Raw genomic sequence first — 22447 nt, forward strand, 5'->3', positions numbered from 1 at the left:
GCAGATACTGTAGCGGTCTTTTCTCCAACGACGAGGCTGTGCGATGGCACATAAACGAGAAAGAATTTTTTGCAGTCAGGAAGGCGTTCAAAAAATGGCCGCTATTCTTACTTGCTAAAAAATTTGTTTTGAAAGTAGATAACACCAACGTTAAAGCTTTCTTAACTAAAAAGATTGAATCTAAACCTGAAAAGGCTAGATTGATTAGATGGCAAGCAGAATGCCAATATTATGATTATGATATTGTCGTTTTGAAATCTGATCAGAATGTTCTTGCAGATTTCCTTACAAGGGATGGAGCTCCCTGAAGTGGAGGCCATCGAGGCAATACAGGGGCAGCTCTTTGAAAGTCTAGAGTTGCTACAACAAGAGTGGCACAAGTGTGTGCTACATACCAAACAAGCAGGAAAGATACAAGCGGCTGACGAAGCTAAAGTATCTAGCCAAATCGATGTCTGTTTCATGAAGATGTTCAATCTTCAGGAAGCAACCAACAAGCCGCTCTTGCGCGCTGTCCGTGAAAATCGGGCTAAAGCAATGCTTTCCGTACAGGGCGGATTACCTGTAGCAGGGGATTCAAGTACCCCTAGCACAAGTCCTGAGACAATGGTTTCACAGCCAGACTCTCGAGGAAAAGATGTTGTTAAGGGGTCACACCCTGAATCAACATGTCAACCCTCCACCTCTGGGGTAAAAGAGGAAGAGATCAATCTTAGGCCCATGACAGGCCAAGTTAAGGTTGATACTGACTTTATTGAAATTTCTCCTTCTTGGCAGATGTACCAGGACAGGTGGGAGAAACTTCTCATAAGGAAGGGCATTAATCCGGGAAATTGCCGGGTTGATGTTGCCGGAAAATATCCAAGGGTTTGGACGACTCCAGGAGCCAATCCAAACGATGTCAAGGAATGGTATGAGTTTGGGGCTTTGGCCTCAGTTTATACCACCGCCCCAGCCTTCACCGAAATCAAGGGTCTACCAAAATGGATCCAGAAAACGGTGTTCGACACATGGGAGAACAACGAGTCCCTCAAAAGGGGAGATGTTCTGGAATTGTATTGTTTCAGTGCAGCGCCAGAGCCAGTCGGAAAAGGAATCCGTGAAGCTTTCCACTTCATTAAGCTTCGGAGACCTGATACGGGAGCCCTTAACAGGATCAAAGTTCCCGACTTCCAAGCCGCAATCGTCTCAACATTCACGGAGGATCAAATCTCCACTAGACGAGCATGGGGTCTATGGGTCTGTCTCACAGAGATGGACAAAATGAAATCCAGATTCAAGTTCTATCAAAGCTCGGATCTGGGAACGTTCCTAGTTAATACCATGACAGGAACAACAACTCCTTTTGCCGAAGAATCCTTCGAGAAGAAACGGCAAATGATTTGGAAAAACAGGATTGCGGGGAGCCAGGAGACTCGTCGCAAGTTTTGCAATATGGCTCATCTAGGCCATTGGAGCGATAAAATCTGCGATCAATGCTCATCGCAGAAGGAGCCAGAGTTCGGCAAAGGATTCTTTCCAAAGCCGGATAAAAGGAGGTTCCGGTCTGATGAACATGATAAGCATCAGACTCCAAAGGGAAGGACACCTCGGGCACCAAAAAAGGAAGGTGGCCGACAAAGCTAAGTGAATCATGTGATTCACAGCAAGGATCGCACCCACAAAAGAAACGACAAAAGTGGGTGGAAGAACAGGAGGACCACTCACCAAACGCTCCAGGACAAAAGTGAGTGGAGAGAAAAGCAGCCGGCCCCTACCAGCATTATCACAAAACGATAAAGCAAGGGTCCAGCACCATGTGATGCCACTAACAAGTGTCGGCAATCAAGGTCGACAAAAGAAGGTGGATGTCATATTCATGCAAGCTGGCCACGAAGAAAGAATCTGAGGCCAACAACCGAGTAATAATAGAGGAATTCAGACCTCTATATAAACACAAGGGCTGGAGAGAAGAAGATCATCGAAAAATTGAGAACACTTTTCACACACCACTTCCTCTCTCTAGAAAAATTATCTTTGTATTTTAAATTTTTGTTTTTAAAGTTTTTCTTTTAGTTTTAGTTCCTTTTTAATTTTATGTACACAAGTATTGGCTACCATGAGTAGCTAAACAAGTTAGTCTCCTCCCTTGAGGAAGATTTATGAAATAAATTAAATATTATATAATTCCTCTATAAACGCTTAGTTTTTGTCCAACTATTCCGGTTGAGTAAAAATTTATCTTTTATTTTTCCAACAAAGTATTTAGTCGGCACTTAGTGAAGGAGAAAGGTTGCAACCATCTCTTGCGAGTATGTGGTTGGTGCGTGCCGGGTGGGCAGACGAACCGTAAAACGCAACAGAGCTGACTCCTGAAGAAGACCAGTCGACCAAGGTATAATGTTGGTTTAAATCTAAGATTTATTTTGAAGTGTTACGGAAGCATGTTGGGCCTGATTAATTGTTAAACTGTTTTAAAAATCATAATAAGGGTATTTTGTCTTGCTTTGTATTGAGGTGGGGGTTATTCTGCAATTTTGATTATTTTGGGGAAGTTTTAGAATTTTCAGAAAATAGTCATGGGAGAAACTAGAAGAATCATAAAGGTGGTGTATTATGGAGCAAAAACTAAAGGTGATGTTATATTCTAGAAAATTGGGAAAGTTGATGTATTTATTGGCCAATACCCCTATATATATATATATATATATATATATATATATTTCATTTCATGTGTTAATTTTATTTAAATGTAATGACACATATATATTTCTTTCATTTCTGTCTACCTCTTCCACTAATTAATTTTCTTTTTTTAATCCATGTTCTTGGTTTACTGAAGGAGTTTTCCCTTCTGCCAATTAATGTGTGATGATGATGGATCATATTTGGGAGAGAATTATCTGATAATAACTCAGCTAGTGCTTGGGCTTGGTATAAATTAATTAACTTGTATTTCCAGTTACCCGCATTGCCCTCAGGTTGATCTGCCGGTTCTGCACGGTTCCGGGCCGGTTCTGGCGGTTTCGGCCGGTTCCACGGTTCCACGGTTCCGGTTCCGGTTTGGAACCGTGAACCGGCGGTTCTTGAAAATGGAACCGTAACCGAACCGTTTTGAGCCGGTTTCGGTTCCGGTTCGGAACCGTCTCTAACGGTTCCGGTTCCAGAACCGTACGGTTCGGTCCGATTCACGGTTTCGGTTCACGGTTCCGGTTCGGATGGCCATGTCTATCAAGTAGGAAATATGGAAAAAGAAAGGAATTATTTAAATGGTGAAATTTTGTTTATCCTTCATTTTCCCATGATAAATTTACAACCAAAGAGAACGCAACCTTAGCCTCATACTTTTTCTTTTTTGATGTGATCTCAGCCCCCAAAATATTTTCACCAATTTTTTTTTCCACCTTCAACTCTTATCCCATTTCTACATTTATTATCAAAGCTATAATCATTCTTCTTCTTTTCTTATTTTCGACTCTTATATTTTTTTTATAATGTTCTAGACATTGGCTATTAATTTTATCCGAAAATAAAGACAAATCATCGTTGGAATCATACACAATAATAATAATAGTACAATAAAGAACAAATCATCCATATAAAATTCAATACCAATTATTACTAATTAATGTCAGAATAATAGATTTTTTGTATTTCACAAGTTGTATTCTTAATAAAGCCGACTTTTGAGATAAACCATATTGAGCAATGAAACTTAATATTTGGTCATTCATTTTTAAAACACAAATTTTGACCATTTTTTTACAATACCAATTATAATTTGTGCCAAAAGTACCAATAGAAAGCAAAAAAATAAATAAATAAAATTAATTAATTTTGGTACTTTTGGCACTAATGTTATAATTTGTGGTAAAAGTACCAAATTACTTAGAATAAATGATAATATTAGTGCCAAAAGTACCAACAGAAATAAAAATGTGGTACTTTTGGCACAAATGACAATATTAGTGCCAAAAGTATCAAATTACTTGGTATTTTTTTGTTCAAAGTAATTTGGTACTTTTTTAGCACAAATTATAACATGAAGGCCAAAAGTACCACTCGAACCTTCGTCCAACCGATCCGGTCTTACCAAATTAAGGGCAATACAGTTCAAAATTGCAAAAAAATTACCAAAATTTGTGCTTTTAAGATAGAGGACCAAATATTGAGTTCTAATCCCTAATATGGCTATATGAGTGCATATTATCTTCTTAATAATGGAATTCAACAAACTTTTGTATTATCAATTTTTTTCAATTTAACTCCATCAACGACATAGGTTCTTCCCTTGCTCTTCCAAAAGTAGATCTCATTCACGGCCATCACCTATTCGATTAAATTACCCAACCAATTTCAATATCAAAATCATGATTCATTTCTAAATTTCAATTCAAACATGCCGTCCGCGATTGCGAGATTTCACTCGTCAATCTTCGGCCATTCAATCCGCACTCTTGCTCATTCTAGATCCACTCTTTATTCTCTGAAGGCTTTCGTGACTTCACCATCAGAGTTATTATAACAAGAATAAGGTTTACTTTTTCTTACCAAACTTTTCCTTGGATGAGCAATTTGCATAGGTTTGCGGCTATGGCTAGAGGACAAAATTGTAACTTCATAATTATTTTATATTAATTTTATAGTAAGGGCTATAAAGAGTAAAATGGGGACTATGAATAGAATCAACCATTTTTAATAGCTTTTTTTTTTTTTTTGGCCAAATTATGATCGAATTAAAAGCGTTTGGACTTTATGCACTAAAAAACTGTTAGAAAGGCCCATACGAAGACCCAATGCAACACAAGCAAAGTTTAGAGGATTTAACACGACGCAATATGAGTTCAACATAACCAATAATGGGGGAGCCTTGCATGAGACTGTTGCGAGATGTCACTTTCTGTTCTATTGACAAGTCAAACTTATTCAAATCATAATTTGAATAACATATTAAGATCCAAATCTAAGCTCATATTATATAGTAGTATTTGCTATTTTGATGTAATTTACAATTACAAAGATAACATTGGATATGGTGTTTGAATCTGGACCCAACTTATAGTAAGATGGCCTCAAACATGTTTTTGTGCAGAGCCTAATAGTTTAGGAACTAAAATATAGATTTCTCCAAACAAAAATGATTAAATTCCAATTAATGAAAACAACATTAGCCGCCACCATTCAACACAGCATCACAAATCCTAAGTTCAAACCTTGGAGTATTATTACACGTACTGATTTAGAATGCCTATGTAATAATATCTATCTATCTATCTACAAATTTATAACACGAGTGGCGTAAGATGCAAATTCAGCTGGCCTAAGATAGCATATAAGCATTGAGAACGTACTAGTAAATGCATATATAGGCCTAGCAGAAAAATAAAGAATACCGACGTATGTTCTGCTGTTGCCTGAATATGGACTCTTAACACGAAGGCCAGTTGGAGTTTCACTTTGCAGGAGAAAATGTGGAGGTGAGGAAGGCTCATTGATAGCGATTCTAGGCTCCATTGAGACAGGCAAGAGGTTCTTCATGAGTATCAGCATGAAACAAGCTCAGTGTGGTGATGGCGAGTGCTTGTCCATGAAGTGATGCCCTTGTAGATTTTAGTATGTGAACTTCCACAAAGTCACCAACTTTTGGGTTCCTTTTAACATCATTGTCAACTTTATCTGGAACTGGAAGAACGGCAAATGATACCCTGTGGCCTCTATCACTCTTCCCAATGAGCTCTGTGTCGGGCGCTCTCTTGTTGGGCCCTTCAACCAAAACAAGTTGGACTGACCCGACTTGGGTGTCAAAACACTGACCTGTGCTCTCTCGGAAAGCTCCGATAAGCTCTGTTAATCTCCTCTGCTTTACATCATCGGGAACATCATCAGCATAGTTTCTGTGGGCATGTGTTTTCTCCCTCATGCTGTAAGCAAACATGTATGCCATGTCGTAGCCAACAGCCCTAACGAGGCTTAAAGTATCTTCGTGATCCTCCTCTGTTTCCCCACAAAATCCTACGAATGTGATCAAGAAGAGTTACTAAAAAAGTGGTCTAATACAAGTTAACAAATTAGTATGCAATCCAACACAAGAATCTTTGGGAATATTTGACAATTTGGATGGATTAAAATTCTTTATTCGTGAGAAGAAATTTTCCTAGTTAATGCTCCATTTAATCCTTTGCTAGGAGCCCGATAGAATTGCATGTTACGACTCAAACTTTTACTAAGCTACATATAAGAGAGCAATCTCTTTCGACCTCACCAATACAGCCTAAGAATTGTGGAAGACGAACTAAGGTAAAGAATTGAGGACAATGAACTAAATGGTAAACAAACTTACCACAAATGAAATCACTGCTTATCCCCATATCAGGAATTATAGTGCGTATCTTTTTAACAAGATCCAAGTATGCTTCCCGGGAATATCCCCTACGCATGCTTTCCAGTACTGTACTGCTGCCTGATTGTGCGGGCAAATGGATGCTTTTGCATACATTGTATCTGTCTCGCATGACATACAATAATTCATCAGGAAAATCTTTTGGGTGAGGAGAAGTGTATCTGAATCGCATATTTGGAAATTCAGTTGCAAGTCTGTCGAGCAGATCAGCAAAGCGTAAACCCATATTCTTCACTTTGCACCTGCTAGAAAAACCATCGCTATACTTCCAGTTCACCCCGGATTCAACCTCTTCAACACCAGATGTGTCATTGTAACTATTCACATTTTGCCCAAGAAGAGTTACTTCTTTGACTCCTTCCTTCCAAAGTTCTGCCACCTCTCTGACAATGGATTCCACAGGACGTGATCTCTCTCGGCCTCTAGTGAAAGGAACAATGCAAAATGAGCACATATTATTGCAGCCCCTCATCACAGAGACAAATGCACTTATTGAATTCTTCGAGATACGCACTGGATTGATATCGGCATAAGTTTCTTCAAGTGAGAGAAGTGTGTTGATCCCTTTCTGGCCCGAGTCCACTTCTTCTAACAGTCGTGGCAAGTCCCGATAAGCATCAGGCCCGCATACAACATCAACCATCTTATCTGAATCCAATATTTTATCCTTCAGCCTCTCGGCCATACATCCCAAGACAACAACTTTTGGAGGATGCAGGGATTGTGATCTTCCTGTAGCAACATTACTTTTCCATTGCCTCTTAAGAAACCAAAAATAATTAAGTCTCTGCCACACCTTCTGTTCTGCATTGTCTCTTATGGCACACGTATTTATGAATATAATTTCTGCACTCTCTGGAACTTCCACAACGTCACTATATCCAGCTTTCTTCATGATAGATAGGACAATCTCCATATCATTGACATTCATCTGACATCCATAAGTTTCGTGGTATATACGACCTTTTGGAAGAACATCAGACTCAGTGTTTGAGCTGGTTAAATTAAGACGATTAGGCACATAAGTTCCTGAATTATATGATGCAACAAAAAACAGAACCATTCCTAAGATTTTGCTTATAGAGTAAACCCAAAAGGCAAATGGAACAAATTAAGGTTACACTCATAATGATCGCGCAAATGTAGCTTAATCTACATGGAAAATTTCAGTGTTCAGAACAAATTGTCTCACCCTGTAGATTATGCCCATTTTTGTTCCTAACTTTGTTTATGCTCCACATCTCTCTTCGTCTTCCAGATTTTTTTTCACTTTATGCATGTTATTCGTTTCATATAAAAATAATTTCAATAGCTGAACTTCCCTGGCAAAATTGCAGCTTTTTTTTTTTTCCTCAGAATATCGTCAACTCCTCATTTCAGAACATCGTTAACATTTACCATATCAAATTCAATGGCATTTAACACAAAAACGAAACACACAGACGAACACGCATAGGCAAACACTTACTCGAGCTGGGGATCGGAAACGCCTGAATCGGTGACCGTCGCGGTAGCTTTGGGCATGAATTGGTGAAGACTCGGAATCTCAGAAAACCTACCGCCGCCAGAAACCGGAGACTGATACTGCGAGAAGCTTCTAGAAATGCTGCGAGATAGAGCGGAGGCTGAGCTCCGGCCAGATGCACGGCGGCGGCCGAAGATTCGAGCATCGAAGATTGACGGAAAACGACATGGATTCATAGAGAAGAATCTGAGGGTGAGAATTGAGCATTGTTTAGGGAGGTTGATGCAGTGGTGTTGATTCAGAACGGAAGAGAGAGAATGTAGAGTGGAACACGCCATGAGAGAGTGCGCGAGAGCTGTGAGAATACAGAATAGGATAGGGGTTGTTGGTTTGGAGAGATTGTGATTGGGCCAAAACATGATTTTGCCACAATCTGGATTGGGTTTAAAATTCAATAAACTATAAACCAATTGGAGGCCCAACTCTTTTGCTACTCCCTCCGTCCCGCGAGTCTTGACACGTTTGGGTTCGGCACGGGAATTAAGGAGTTGTAGACTAGTGTTTTAAGTGTGTAATTAATAAAGTATAAAATTGATAAAGTAGGAGAGAGATGGTAATAAAAGTGATAAAGTATGAGAGATAATATAATAAAGGTGATAAAGTAGGAGAGAGAAGGTAATAATTATTGCCCAAAAAGGAAACGTGTCAAGATTCGTGGGACGGCCCAAAAAGGAAAACGTGTCAAGACTCGCGGGACGGAGGGAGTATTACTTTTCGTCACCATCTAAATTCTCAAGGGGCTCATCGATAAAATAAATGGTTAATTGTGATTTTTTTTTTGAACGAGAGGTATATCTATATATTATATAATCAAATAAGTCATTACACTGTATGCAAGCGAGACCTCTACATCACATAAAAATAAAAAATAATTATCTCTACATCACACAAAAGTGATAAATAAATAATCACAAGCAGACCTCTACACCATACAAAAGTGAGAAAACTACATCATACGCAGGCGACACCATTATATCACATAAAGGTGAGAAAACTATATCGTATGTAATGAGATTAAACTCATGATCTCTTGCAAAGAATTTTTTTTGGATGCCATAATTTTATAACTTGAGTTAGGTCTTACTTACGATTAATTGTGAATTGATACACGTGACTCTCGACCATTTTACAATTTTCATTTTTTGATTCGAGGGAGTTGGGGAGGGGGAGTAGTGGGGTTTGAATTCGAGACCTCACTGTTCACACACAGGAGATCGCATCGCTTGGTGTCCCCTTGGGGACTACGAAATGTTGTAATAAACGTATCATATTTCAATATGTTGTAAAAGTTACTAATACTCATTTTTTTTTTTTTTTCAATAAACATATTGAGTGAAATATACCTTAATCGGCCGCACCAACTCAGCAAGACATGTCACATTAAGTATTCAATGACTACATAAATTTAGGTGTCTTGTTAGTTTTACAATAAATCTATTATATAATATGATTAAGCCTTAGCCTATGTGGCATATTTAAAATCTCACCATTTCAAAATTTTCCATATATAATCTTCATCATTTATTAATTAATTAACTATTACATTCTATATAAAGATTCATTAATCATAATAAATATAACTAATAATAAATGTATATATATAATAATATTAACATTACATATAATCTAAATTAATAAATTTTATTATTTATTTTTTCTAGGTAAAAATTAGATTTATATGTCTGATAAGAAAAAAATTATAATCTATATACGATAAATTATTTTAATTGAATGTTAGTGATTAGATGTATATTTGTTATTAATTTTATATTTCTCAATAGCGTACATATTATATGTATATGTTGCAATATATTATATTGTGTGTGTGTATATATATATAATATTTATATTCTTAATAATTTTCAATAAAATTAATTTTAAATTAAGTTTGAATTGAGACATGTACATATATGTAAATTATAAATGGGTCCGGTCATTGATTTACATGTTTGCATAATAAGACACAAATTCTATAAACTGATTAATTTAAAACAAAATCTTATTTTATGTCTATCAAAATAATTAAAATTTTATTTTTATTTTTTATAAAATAAATCTATACATTTTATTTATATAGGGAAGAAAAATATATTTTTCATTTCTGCAAACTTTATTTGTTTCTGTTCGTCCATAATAATAATAATAATAATAATAATAATAATAATAATAATAATAATAATAATAATAAATTCTATAATACGATTAGACCTTAGCCTACGTGGCAGGCCTCAAATTCTTTCTTTTCAATCTCAATCTCCAACGTGGCATTTAAGAATCCAATCTATATATATTCTCATTCTCACTTTTAAAACAAAAGCCACGCCTCCCTCTTCCTCACGCCTGTCTCTTCCTCACCCCATCGCCATCGTCCCTGAATCCGGTCGGCGTCGTCTCCCCCTTCACTGTCTCTCTCTTCTCTCAATCATTTTCTCTCTCTAAAGTCGATAATTCCTTAGTTAAATTCTATAATTGCATACCTAGATTTTTAGCTATAAATTCTTTAGTTAATAATGATTTACGCTTCATCGTGTTTTTTCAGCCAAACAAGGTACTTTTGTTCTTTTTTTGCTGTGTTTAGGGAGCAAAGCAAACCTTTTGCTGTGTAATTTTAGTGCTTCGTATTTGAATAAAATTTGTTTCTGACTTGTGAAAGATATGTTATAAGCCTTTCGACGGAATGTGTAAATTACAGTTGATTGGGTCCATATAATACCATTTTGAGTTGCTAGAGTAAAGCTTAAAGAGCAGAGTTGCCATAGCAGAGCTTCTAGAGCTGAGCTGCCAGAGCCAGAGCAGAGCTTCCAGAGCAGACGGTCAGAGCCACGTTGCTAGAGCAGAGATGCCAGAGCAGAGCTAGCCAGAGCAGAGATGCCAGAGCCAGTGCTAACCAGAGCAGAGCCAGAGCTAACCAGAGCAGAGGGCCAGAGCCAAGTTGCCAGAGCAGAGATTCCAGAGCTAAGTCATTAAAGTCAGAGCCAGAGTCAAGTCGCCAGATCCAGAGTCAGAGCTAAGTCATTAGAGTCAGAGCCAGAGCCAAATCGCCAGATCCAGAGTCAGAGCTAAGCTATTGGAGCCAGAGCGCGGAGCCACACGCTAGAGACAATTCGCCAGAAGGCGGAGCTACTTAGCTGAGCGGAGCCAAAGAGTAGAGGTCTGCCCCAAGGAAGGAAATCCAGAGCTACTAGACAGAGCGGGATGATGAGGACAGAATCCAGCTCTGTAATTAGGGGACAACGACCTGACAAGTTATAATCTAATAATAGCCTTAATTAGTTTAATGATGAGCATGCGGAATAGATGACCAGACGAATTTACTACTTTACCCCGACTGTAATGCCTATAAATACCTACGATGATGAAATAAAGCACACGCTCTCTCTTTTACTGCTTTAAGAACTCTTCTATTTCCTTTCTCTCTAGAGTTTGAACTAATAAAATTACATATATAAATAAAATATCTAAATTGTTAGAGTTATGTTTGTTAGATAGTTGACAATTGGAGTCATGGTTGAATATAATTTCATATTTGATGATGCTCTCTCAAACTCTAGATGAGATGATGCTCAAAACTCCAGACGAGATGACGCTCTTTCAAGTTTTAGACGAGATGATTCTCTTTCAAGTTTCAGACAAGATGATGCTCAGAAGTTAGAGGTGATCTGTCAAGTTTGCGACGAGCTGATACCCACAACTTGGTTGGTCTTAAAACTCCAAATGATACGATGTTCGATAAATCAGTTATGGTCTTTTAAATATCAGGCGAGATTATTTTCATAATTAGTTATGCTTTTAGAAGTTCGGAATTATATGATACCTATGTCAAATTTATATGTATTTCTACTCTTTTTTTTTTTCTTACGCGTCAACTTTTTATAAAATTTCATATGAAAACTAATGGGTATTTTTATGATCTCAACAAAATTAATAATTTAATTGCTAAAAGTTGTTGACATTAATATAATTTAAAATGTATTACTAATTTAATTTAATTTAATTAATTATATAAATAATTTACATAAAAAATTATTTTATATAATTATCATAAAAATAACATAAAATATATAAATTACAAGAAAATATGTACCCGTCGAATTTCGACGGGTAATACACTAGTTAAAATGTAATGATATTGTTGTAACATTTCAATCATGATGTTAAATTTGCAAAATAAATATTTTTTTATATTAATTGACAATCAACCCTAAAATAAAATACAATATTCTAATTTAGTTTTTAATGAATTCATTTTAGTTACGTAGATATAATAGTTGGACATATCTGAAAAAATTTCATTTTCAATTTATTTTCTCTAAAACTACATTCACAATTCACTAGCTCAAACAGTTTCTTAGTAAGTGACCCGTCGAAATTCGACGGGGTCTATTAAAATATAAATTTATGAAATTATTAATGTATTTTTAGAGTAACCATGAATTTTTTCACTAAAATAAAGAATTGAATGAAATTGTTTTATAGTAAAAAATTATAATATTTATTTGAAATTGACCGACCATATTTAAATATCTTATGAAATTTATTTGTAAGCAGAGTTTCAATCCAAAAAATATTAAAAGAGAAATTGAAACAATTATTTGAAACATAACTATATTATATGTCTGTAGTTGGAATTAATAATTAAAAAAATAAGAAAAAAATAAATTAGATAATATCTGCGATTTATTAAAAAAAAGAAGAAAAAACCTAAAAAAACCCTTGAAAGCACAAGATAAATTAGATAATATCAGTAATGACTTAAACTTTAAAAGTTTGAATAAATTATTAAATTTGCAATTACATCATAATCTATCGAAATTTTCATCATACACCACGTTAGTTATTGCGTTTTGCGTATGACCTCTTTTTTTAGTGACTTTTGATATTACCACGTACAGTTGCCCATAACTAAAAATAGGTTTCGACAGGTATAATCATACATTTGAAAGAGATTATCCATGACTTTTATTTATTGTTGACATAGCAAAACAAACACTCATAGAGAATTGCCTTCTCTAGAAATCTGGAACCGAATTGGAAATTTAGCGAGTTGCGATGAAATTATAATCATTCTAGCTTTAGAAAATTTCTTGCACGTATTTTTTTTTCCTGAAATGAGTTTGTATTCACTTACGTGTTCCCCAAGTTGAGTTACTATCAGTCTGATGCCATTGCAAAGCTCATTAGATTGATCATATTTTTTAGAAGCGTGATTATGCATTTCTCTTTCAATTTAATCTGATAACTCGACAATGCTGAACACTTGATCGTGTCGAGATATTCAACTGAGAATACTTGTTCATCGAGGTCAATTTATCCATCTTCTTTGCAAATTCTGTTTGAACTTAAGTAAACCCTTTCTTTGATAGACATTAGAGACATGACGTAATCATTTATCATAACAACCATCTCATTAGGGGCTAATATAGCTCTATTCTTAAACATTTTTGTATCAAATGCATTATTAATTATGTTATGGATATAAATAACTTTTTCTTGATTTATGAAATATTAATATAATGATTTTTAGATATTTCATAGTTTTTAGATATATACTGATGTTAGATATTTAATGGTTTTTGTATATGGAAACTAATTAAAATTTAGAAAAAAAGAAAGAATGAATGAGAATTGAGAAAAATTAGAATGGAGTGTTATACGACATCACATAGGATAAAATTTATTTTGTTAGAATATTAATATAATGATTTTTAGATATTTAATAATTTTTAGATATTAAAATTGATAAAAATTTAGAAAAAAAATAAGAATGAATGAGAATTGAGGAAAATTAGAATGAAATAATTAGATGAATGAGAATTTATAATCCGTCATCTCCATAAATGAATATTAGCGGATAGTGCATCGGAAGATTGAAATGACTAAATTCATTCAATCGTATAAGTTCATCAGTGCTCTTTTGAACAATTGAATCAATTTATTTATATTTGAAGGAATATATGTTAACGATTGAATTTAATCGTTATTATATATATATATATATATATATATATATGGTAGTTCAAATAAAAACCATTTTATTGTAAGAACTTAGAATTAATTATTTTTCCATCTTAACGGCGATATAACTAAATCCTATTTCAAAGGTTGTTTTTTAAGATCATCTTTGTTGTGATTTTTAGGGGATCTATAGTCTTTTTCTATAGTAGTTTTTTATTCCTAATATACAGTAGGTATTAGAGGCAAATAAAATATAATAAATTTTAAATCGTGTCTATTAAAGTATTATTGATTAAGAGTATAGATTAATTCTACATTCTTATCTTAAGGGTGGTTTTTATTTTAACCCAATTAGAGTATTATATATGTTGGAACCTGAATTGGTCTGCCATGAGGTCGAAGATAATTTTTTAGGGAATATTAATAGAACTAATAACATCAAAGTCATATATATTAAATTAATATAAATCAAGTACTACGTTTTTAAATTGAAACTGGAGAGTTGGATATCATGAAGTATAATATTACAATAATCATTACAACCTCAAAATTACAAATATATGTATTTTCTATTTTCGTGTATGGATACAAATAAAATTTTATTGATCAGTGGAATACTAATATAAAGATTTTTAGATATTTAATAGTTTTTAGATATATAATGAATTTTAGATATTTAATGGTTTTTGGATATGAAAATTGATTAAAAATAAAAAAATAAAATGAATGAGAATTGAGGAAAATTAGAATGGAGTGATTGTATTTTGTTGGAATAATTCTATAATGATTTTTTAGATATTTAGTTTTTAAATATATCATGATTTTTAGATTTTTAATGGTTTTTAGATATAGAAATTGATTAAAATTAAAAAAAAAAAAGAATGGATGAGAATTGGGAAAAAATAGAATAGAGTGATTATAGGATGCTACGTAGGGTAGGATTTATTTTGCTTTAATATATATATATATATATATATATATATATATATATATATATATAGAGGGGAGGGCGGTTTATTGAATAACCGCCCTATATATATATATATATATATATATATATATATATATATATAGGGCGGTTATTCAATAAACCACTCTTATTTTAAGAATTACGAACCAGCAAAAATGCATGAATTTTATGTATAACACGCATGAATAAATTGTATAAAGGTATGAATTGCGAAAAATAATTTTTTGCTACCTTTGGGATTCGAACTCAGGACCATGAATTTATCCAACAAGGTGATGAATCAACCGTAGATCTTGATGATCTAAGGGCTGAAAATGGTTCCTAATTTATATTTTAAGAAGCGTTTTTATTTTAGCCTTCCCCTATATATATATAGAGGGGAGGGCTACAGTAAAAACACTTCTTAAAATATAAATATAAACGTTTTTTAATGTACGAATTTTATCCAACAGGGTTACGAATTCATCCAACATGATTACGAATTGTGAAAAATAAATTTTTGCTACCTTTGGGATTCGAACCCAGGACCACGAATTCATCCAAAAGGGTTACGAATCAACCGTAGATCTTGATGATCTAAGGGCTGAAAATCATTTATATTTTATACACTTAAGAGTGTTTTTATTCTAGCCCTCCCCTATATATATATATATATATATATATATATATATATATATATATATATATATAGATTGAGAAAAATTAGAATAGAGTGATTGTACGATTCCACGTAAGATAGAATTTATTTTGTTGGAATATTTATATAATGATTTTTTAGATATTTAGTTTTTAAATATATCATGATTTTAGATTTTTAATGATTTTTAGATATAGAAATTGATTAAAAATTTAGAAAAAAATAAGAATGAATGAGAATTGAGGAAAATTATAATAGAGTGATTATAGGATGCCAAGTAGAATATGATTTATTTTGCTTTAATATATATATAGATAACTAGTATGTCCATATGTGCTATGCACAACGAAACCGAAATTAAATGATATTTTAAATAAATATAAATATTAAATAAAATTAAAATATGAATAAATGTAAATTATGATTTAAAAATAAAATATCAATTACTCAATAAAATCTTGAATTAAAAACATAATTTTCATCAACTATGTATAAAGTGTAATGATAATTATAGCTTCTAAATAATTTTAAATTATATGATAATGAAAATTAATATACACATTATTATTATAGAGTATTCACATAATAATAAAAAATTCATATTTTCGTACACATACATAAATAAAAAAAGTTATAAAATTTGACAAAGAGAAAGAAAATAAAATATTTTTAAATTATAACCTATTCGTTTAAAATTTATTTTTGATGATTTTTATACCATATTAAAGATCTTGTTACGAACTTAAACTTAAGATGCATATTGAATATTTCTTCATAAATCAAATTTGACGATGTTTAGAAAAGAATTAAAATTATTTTTAAAAAAAGTGAGAGAAAAATAGTGAAAAAATTGGTAGAAGAAGAAAGAGAAAAAATGAAGGGAAAAAATGGACGAAGCTCCTCTTCCATGTACTATAGATTTCCCATTTAATCACATAAAAAAATCGGTTAATTTACTCCGGAATACATTATTATTTGAATGGTTAATTACGCCAGAAATCATGAACTTTGGTCGGATTTCAAAACTTTCCATGAACTTTTTTTTTTAATCAAAATTTCCCTGAATTTAAAGTGGTGAACAATTTTTCCATGATTTTTAAAAATCCCCAAATTGAGAGCTGACATGGCATTTCTAAGTGACATGAAATATGACGTGGCACCGCCCGGCGGAAATCAAAATGACGTCGTTTAGTAGGGGGTAAAACGACGTCGTTTTGAGCCCAAATCTCTCTCTCTCAGGGAGACGGCGGATCTGAGGAGCCTTCCTCCGACGGCACTGAGACGACAGACGGCGATTCCAGCCAAGGAAGACGTCGAACTAGTGTGGCAATTTTTCCAGAGCCGAAAGGACTGGGGTTCTCCCTTATTGCTTCGATTATGTGAGATTGAGAGGAGGTTGACCTAAGAATGCCATCTCCGTACCGGTTCCAGAGGCGGCGACGCTGAGTTGTGTCGAACAGAGGTGAGCTAGGGCTTGAGGCGGAGAGGTAAGGCGTCAACTTCGTCGGATTCAGGCGAAGATAAGGGCAATTAGGGCTTTTCATCTTCTTCTTCTCCAGAGGGTTTGAGAGAAGAAATTAGAGTCGATTTGAGTGTGCAATCGAGCTCCGAGAGAGAGAGACAACAGTTGAGAGAAGATGGAGACAGTTGAGGGAGAGGCGACGTAGACCGGAGGAATGGGCGGTCACTCGCCCGAATTTCAGAGGCGGCGACGCTATTCTAATGGGCAGAAAACACGAGAGGGAGAGAGAGGGGAAGGCGGATCTGCGGGGTGGTGGGGGAAGGCTGTTACAGTTGAGACCTCTGAAGGAATCGGGTCAGTGGATACATCAGCCCAAGAAGTAATTATCAGCCCAAACTATGAAGGCCCAAATGAAGACAGCAAGCCCCAACGCACGAGAGCTCTACCCAGTCACTTCCAAGATTACAAGATGTATTAGCTAGGGTTTATCTGTTGCTTTCTTTTGCTTTCCCTCAAATGGTCCCCTCTCCTGTCCTTTTCCTTACGGTTAGAGATAGCTGAGAGAGCGGCAGTAGTAACGGCATTATGCCTCTTCTTTTGCTATTTAGCAGTACCTTTGTATCAGGATTGGATGATCAGTTGAATGAAATTATCCCTTCCTCTCTCTGTTCTCTCTATCCTGGAGTAAGGCTCACTCTAAGCAGCCTCTTCTTTGATTAAAGATATCAATTGGTGCTTTCATTGATTCTATGGCGAACTCGGAGATTCTTGCTGCTATCAAGGTCCTTCAAAATCAGATGGCAACTCACATCACAACATCCGCCGACCAACTGGCGGCGACCAACGATGCGGTGGCAGCAACCTCCACTGCCCTTGCTGAAACTAACTCGGTTCTTCAGCGTTTCATGGTTGCGATGGAAACTCACTTGTAATGCCCCGCTCTTTTAAATATATATTAGATTAAACATGTGCATTAGTTATAAAATTCTTTTAATTATTTATTGTGACTATTTTATTCAGATAATATTATTTCAGCAAAAGTCTGTATAAGAGATACAGAGCTGCGATTTAATATTCAATCATGAATCAAACCAATAATTAAATTATTGGTTTAGCTACACGTTTGAGACCTTGCATTACCAGTTGATTGATTTAATCAATAGTATTAGAAATTTTAGATTTATAACCGATTTCATAAATCGTGTTATTTAAATCGAATTGCTAGAATTATAACTCGAGTTTATGTTAATAGTAATTTTATTATTTCACGCTTTATATGTTTAGTACTAAGTCGCGAATTAATTTCGACTTTCACGTATTAAATCTCAAGATTGAGGATTTAATTTATATAAATACGACGAGTATTTATTAAACGAGAATTGGAGAATTATTACAGGAACTAGGAGAAACTAGATCACGGCACTACAAGTATGTCTCGATTTTTTCATCCAACACATCAATTCCTACACTATTTCCTACACTATTCCTACACTATTCCACCTTCCCCTTCAACGTATCATTACTGCAACAATTTTTTCAAAGTTGCAATATCTTCCATGCAATCCAAAAAGCCCCAATTTCAGGAGCAGATGATCACGCCGAGAGCAAAGTTTTCAAAGGTGGCAGAAGAAAATCACGCCAATATCCACAATTTTCAAAAGCTGCAGATTTCCATCGTCTGCAATCCAAAATCTTCAAAGATTCTACAGTAATCCTCTCCAACTCCCTACACAAATTTCAACCTTCATAATTTCCATTGTCTACGGAATCCACTTATAAATACATAGCATATCAGTTAACACACAGCTCACTCCACTCTAGCAAGAACCACACCCGTGCAGAGAAAGTGAAGCCAATCACAACTTTGCATACTTCTTAAGCTCAAGTGAGCTCCATTCGCCGGGCTGTTTCTTCGCCGACCGGCCACTAGGCTCTGAACCGAGAACGTGTACTCGTTCCTCCATCTTCAGGCTACCAAACCCAACAATCGAAAGGCCGAAGCCTTCTCTATATTTTCCTGACCAAAGGCCGCAATATCCTTCGGCGGCCAACGTCGAATTCCCGACTTAGCCACCGGCCAACTTACGGCCTTCGTTTCTCACTATCCTTACGACGAAAAAGGATCGAGAAACCACCGTTGTGTAGCCTGATCTACCTCGCACGAGGAAAACTAAGTCGTAGACCTTCGCGGCTAAACACCATCGCGGAACGACGACCGGAAAACCCCCGACGAACAACTTCCATTAGTGCTCACTTGGACAAGGGTAAGTTGACGCCCTTATTTCGATGCATTCCCGTTTCTATTATATTATGGGAAATTTCTGGGGTATAGATGGGAGTGTGGTGAATATTTGTACAAAGTTTCATGTCATTTGAACTTCGTTTACTACCCTTTTAAAATTTGAGAAGTCTACTTCCAGTATCTGCTGAAACTGTCGTGAGGCAGATGATTAGGTTAATTATTTCAGTAACCATATGTTGATATTTAGCTCTCAAATTTTTATTGTATGAAGATATATGTGTTAGCTATCTGCATATAAAATTTGAGGTTATTCCGGTAACGTTTGCTATTTTTTCAAAAATCTGGACTTTCAGTTGGCAGAAACTGCCGAATCTGGTAGGCGATGGGAAAATCGCTATATCTCTTAAACTACTTGGAGTTTTTCAACATACTTTTTTTTCAATTAAACTAGACTCAAAGAGGTTTCTATTGATATGAAATTCGACTCCATACGAGTTCGGAGTAAAAACAGTTTATTAGTTGAAGTTGAATCTATACAGTTTTGTTGAGATGGAAATGATTCAAAATAATTCCTATTAAGGATTTTAAAGTTTTATTGTTGATAAAATATCACTTTTAGATTATAAATGAGCTATTGATGTGTATATATATATATTGGTGATTGGCATTATTAAATGGGGAAAAGGAAAACGTTTTATATTTATAGAATTATTCTTTATTTATAATAGATAAATAAATGAATAATATAAAATGGAATTTCCTACATCCTCAAAGGTACATGAAATATTTTGATAAAGGAAGAACGATTGTATATGAGTTAGATATAGTCGTTTAAGGAAATATGGGTAGTTAGAGAAATGCGTGAATAGTGATTCACTGCATTTGTTGTTATCTTTTCTATTATTCACTCGAACACATGTTTTCGTGTTATCAAAGGTTCAAATAAACAAAAGCGTCTGAGTAACCTATCGCGCTAAGGAAAGAGAATCATTGTCTTAAGTAGCAAAACACTGCAATCAGGTGGGCATTACTTTTACTATACGTATATAGAGATCCCCTGCGTGTCGTAGGCCTCTTATACGAATGAATGCATGGGATGATCTAACTGTTAATTTCAGTTTCATATATATCAAATGAGTTTAAATGTTACATTCAAGCAAGTTATTTCATGACAAAATCTTTGAGTTAAAGTTATTTCAAGTATTGTCTTGCCATAAAATATTTAAATTTTAGTATGATATCTATCTGCTTTGGCTTTGCCAATGATGCAATCGAATTCGGGTCCTGAGCAGTTGATAGCTATCCTGCCTTGACTAGTGTACACCAGTGACCGTGAGTCATCTAGCGGGTTGGCCGGTCAAGTGACCGTGAGAGGTGGCCACCTCTCCGGCACAAAGTTCCAGATATGATAGATTACAAGAGAACTTAGACTGCAGTCGAACTTTAAGAATCACAACTGAATTTAGTAAGCTTGGGCCTTTTTAGCGAAAAACCCCTTGCTGTACTGCTTATGATGGCATGACAATTTAAATCTTTACGAAGCATGTTATATTTCATAGTAGGCATATGTGCCCACTGAGTATTTTTATACTCAGCCCTGCATGTATTTCTAAATGTGCAGGTTGAGCAGCTGATGGAATGGAATGATGTTGAGCGGGTGTTCCTTTGACATTTCAAGAAATGTAACCTTGAGTATACATCTTCATATGTATATCTCACACGTTTTCCGCTGCAAAACACTTTAATTAGAATAACTCTATGTTATGAAGTTGTGACACGTGTTATTGGGTAACCCACCTTAATCAGTTCTCCTTTATGTGTATGTTTTATAAGTATCCAAATGATCATATATGATCCTAGCATTTTATCTATGAGTGACATTTCCATATACTTTAATGTTAAGTAATTGTCCATATCCGTTCCCACTCATTAATTCTCATCCCAAGTCATAATCCCGGCTAAATTTGTCATTATGGGTTGCGGGCTGTGACATCACTTGACCTCTCACTCCGGCTCAACATCGTCTTCTTTCTCTCGCCATCCACCACCGCCCCCGCCGCCCGATCCAAATGCTCCACCGCCATTTCGTTCCATGAAAATGGATGTTCCTCGCTTTGATGGATCCGATCCAGCTGGGTGGATTTTTCGAGTGGAGGAATTCTTCGCCTACCACAACACTCCGGAGGACCACCGCCTCCGCATCGTCTCCTTTCACATGGAGGGCCGAGCAGCTTCTTGATTTCAGTGGATGAAATCAAACCAACTCATCTCCACTTGGCCCGTCTTCCTCCATAGCATCCGCCACCGCTTTGGTGCGTCCCTTTACGAGGATCCTCAGGGCGCTCTCTCCAAACTGACGCAGACGTCATCGGTGAGTGATTTTCAAGCTGAATTTGAGGAGCTTATGAACAAGGTTAAAGGGATTTCAGAATCCTTGTTGGTCAGTTTTTTTGTCACGGGGCTCAAGCCTGACATCCGCCGTGAGCTTTCTTTTGCCAAACCTTCCACCCTCATGGAAGCGTTTGCTCTGGCCCGTGCATACGAGACCCGTTTGGCAGAAACGCGGCAGGAACAACGCTGGCTAGCCCGAACTCCTGTCAAAGCGACACCAATATCTTCTGTGCCCTTCTCTACCACACCTCATTCCCCTTCCCCAACGGTGGCGAGCCGCCCACCGGAGCCCCTTAAATCTCAGTCCACGCCACTCCTTACAGGGCCTCCACCAGGTCCTACCTTACCAATCCGCCGGTTTACGCCGCAGGAGCTCCGCGAGAAACGGGAGAAAGGCGTTTGCTATAACTACGACCAGAAATGGTCCCCGGAGCACCGCTGTCGGAGTCGTTTCTACGGGCTCTTAGGTACGGATGATGAGGCATAGATTGTTGACACTGAGACTGATTTCATACCCCAAGAGGAGGTGCCATCTCCGGAATTGCCCACACTAGATGCCGCGGTGTGCGGGGATATCTCCAGCCTTCACACCCTCTCCGGATTAGGGCGCCCCCGAACTCTCCACCTTGAGGGTACTATCAATCGCTACTTTGTGAGAGTGTTGGTGGACAGTGGGAGTACCCACAACTTCATACAACCAACAGTGGTTCAATCCCTCAAGCTCTCCGTCGCATCGATTCCACCATTTCGTGTCTACGTGGGTAATGGGGATTACCTCACGTGCTCCCAAATTAGTTATGCAGTGTCAATCGAGATTCAAGGGTGTACGTTGTCAGTGGACCTCCATGTCCTCAAGATCGCCGGCCCAGCGGTGGTCTTAGGTATC

At 35.9% G+C, this 22447-nt stretch overlaps 1 protein-coding gene across 1 annotated transcript; it reads right to left on the minus strand.

The window, feature by feature from the left end:
• Positions 1 to 5101: 5101 nt before the first annotated feature.
• LOC130986715 (CDK5RAP1-like protein) lies at positions 5102 to 8273 on the minus strand. The gene is made up of 3 exons (XM_057910195.1): positions 7848 to 8273; positions 6320 to 7374; positions 5102 to 5991 (listed from the first exon to the last, which is right to left on the minus strand). The coding sequence occupies exons 1-3, from the start codon at positions 8261 to 8263 to the stop codon at positions 5483 to 5485; spliced, it is 1980 nt and encodes a 659-aa protein (XP_057766178.1). The 5' UTR covers positions 8264 to 8273; the 3' UTR covers positions 5102 to 5482.
• Positions 8274 to 22447: the final 14174 nt, after the last annotated feature.

The sequence above is a fragment of the Salvia miltiorrhiza genome, chromosome 5 (assembly GCF_028751815.1).
Source record: "Salvia miltiorrhiza cultivar Shanhuang (shh) chromosome 5, IMPLAD_Smil_shh, whole genome shotgun sequence".
NCBI lineage: Eukaryota > Viridiplantae > Streptophyta > Magnoliopsida > Lamiales > Lamiaceae > Salvia > Salvia miltiorrhiza.

Bases quoted from the DNA above. Each gene is read 5' to 3' on its own strand.
- LOC130986715 (XM_057910195.1), bottom strand. From the start codon at position 8,263: ATGTTTTGGCCCAATCACAATCTCTCCAAACCAACAACCCCTATCCTA. The intron at 7,375-7,847 runs GTAAGTGTTTGC...TAATTTAACCAG, and splicing joins GTTTCCGATCCCCAGCTCGA to CTCAAACACTGAGTCTGATG. The intron at 5,992-6,319 runs GTAAGTTTGTTT...TCACATTCGTAG, and splicing joins AAGCAGTGATTTCATTTGTG to GATTTTGTGGGGAAACAGAG.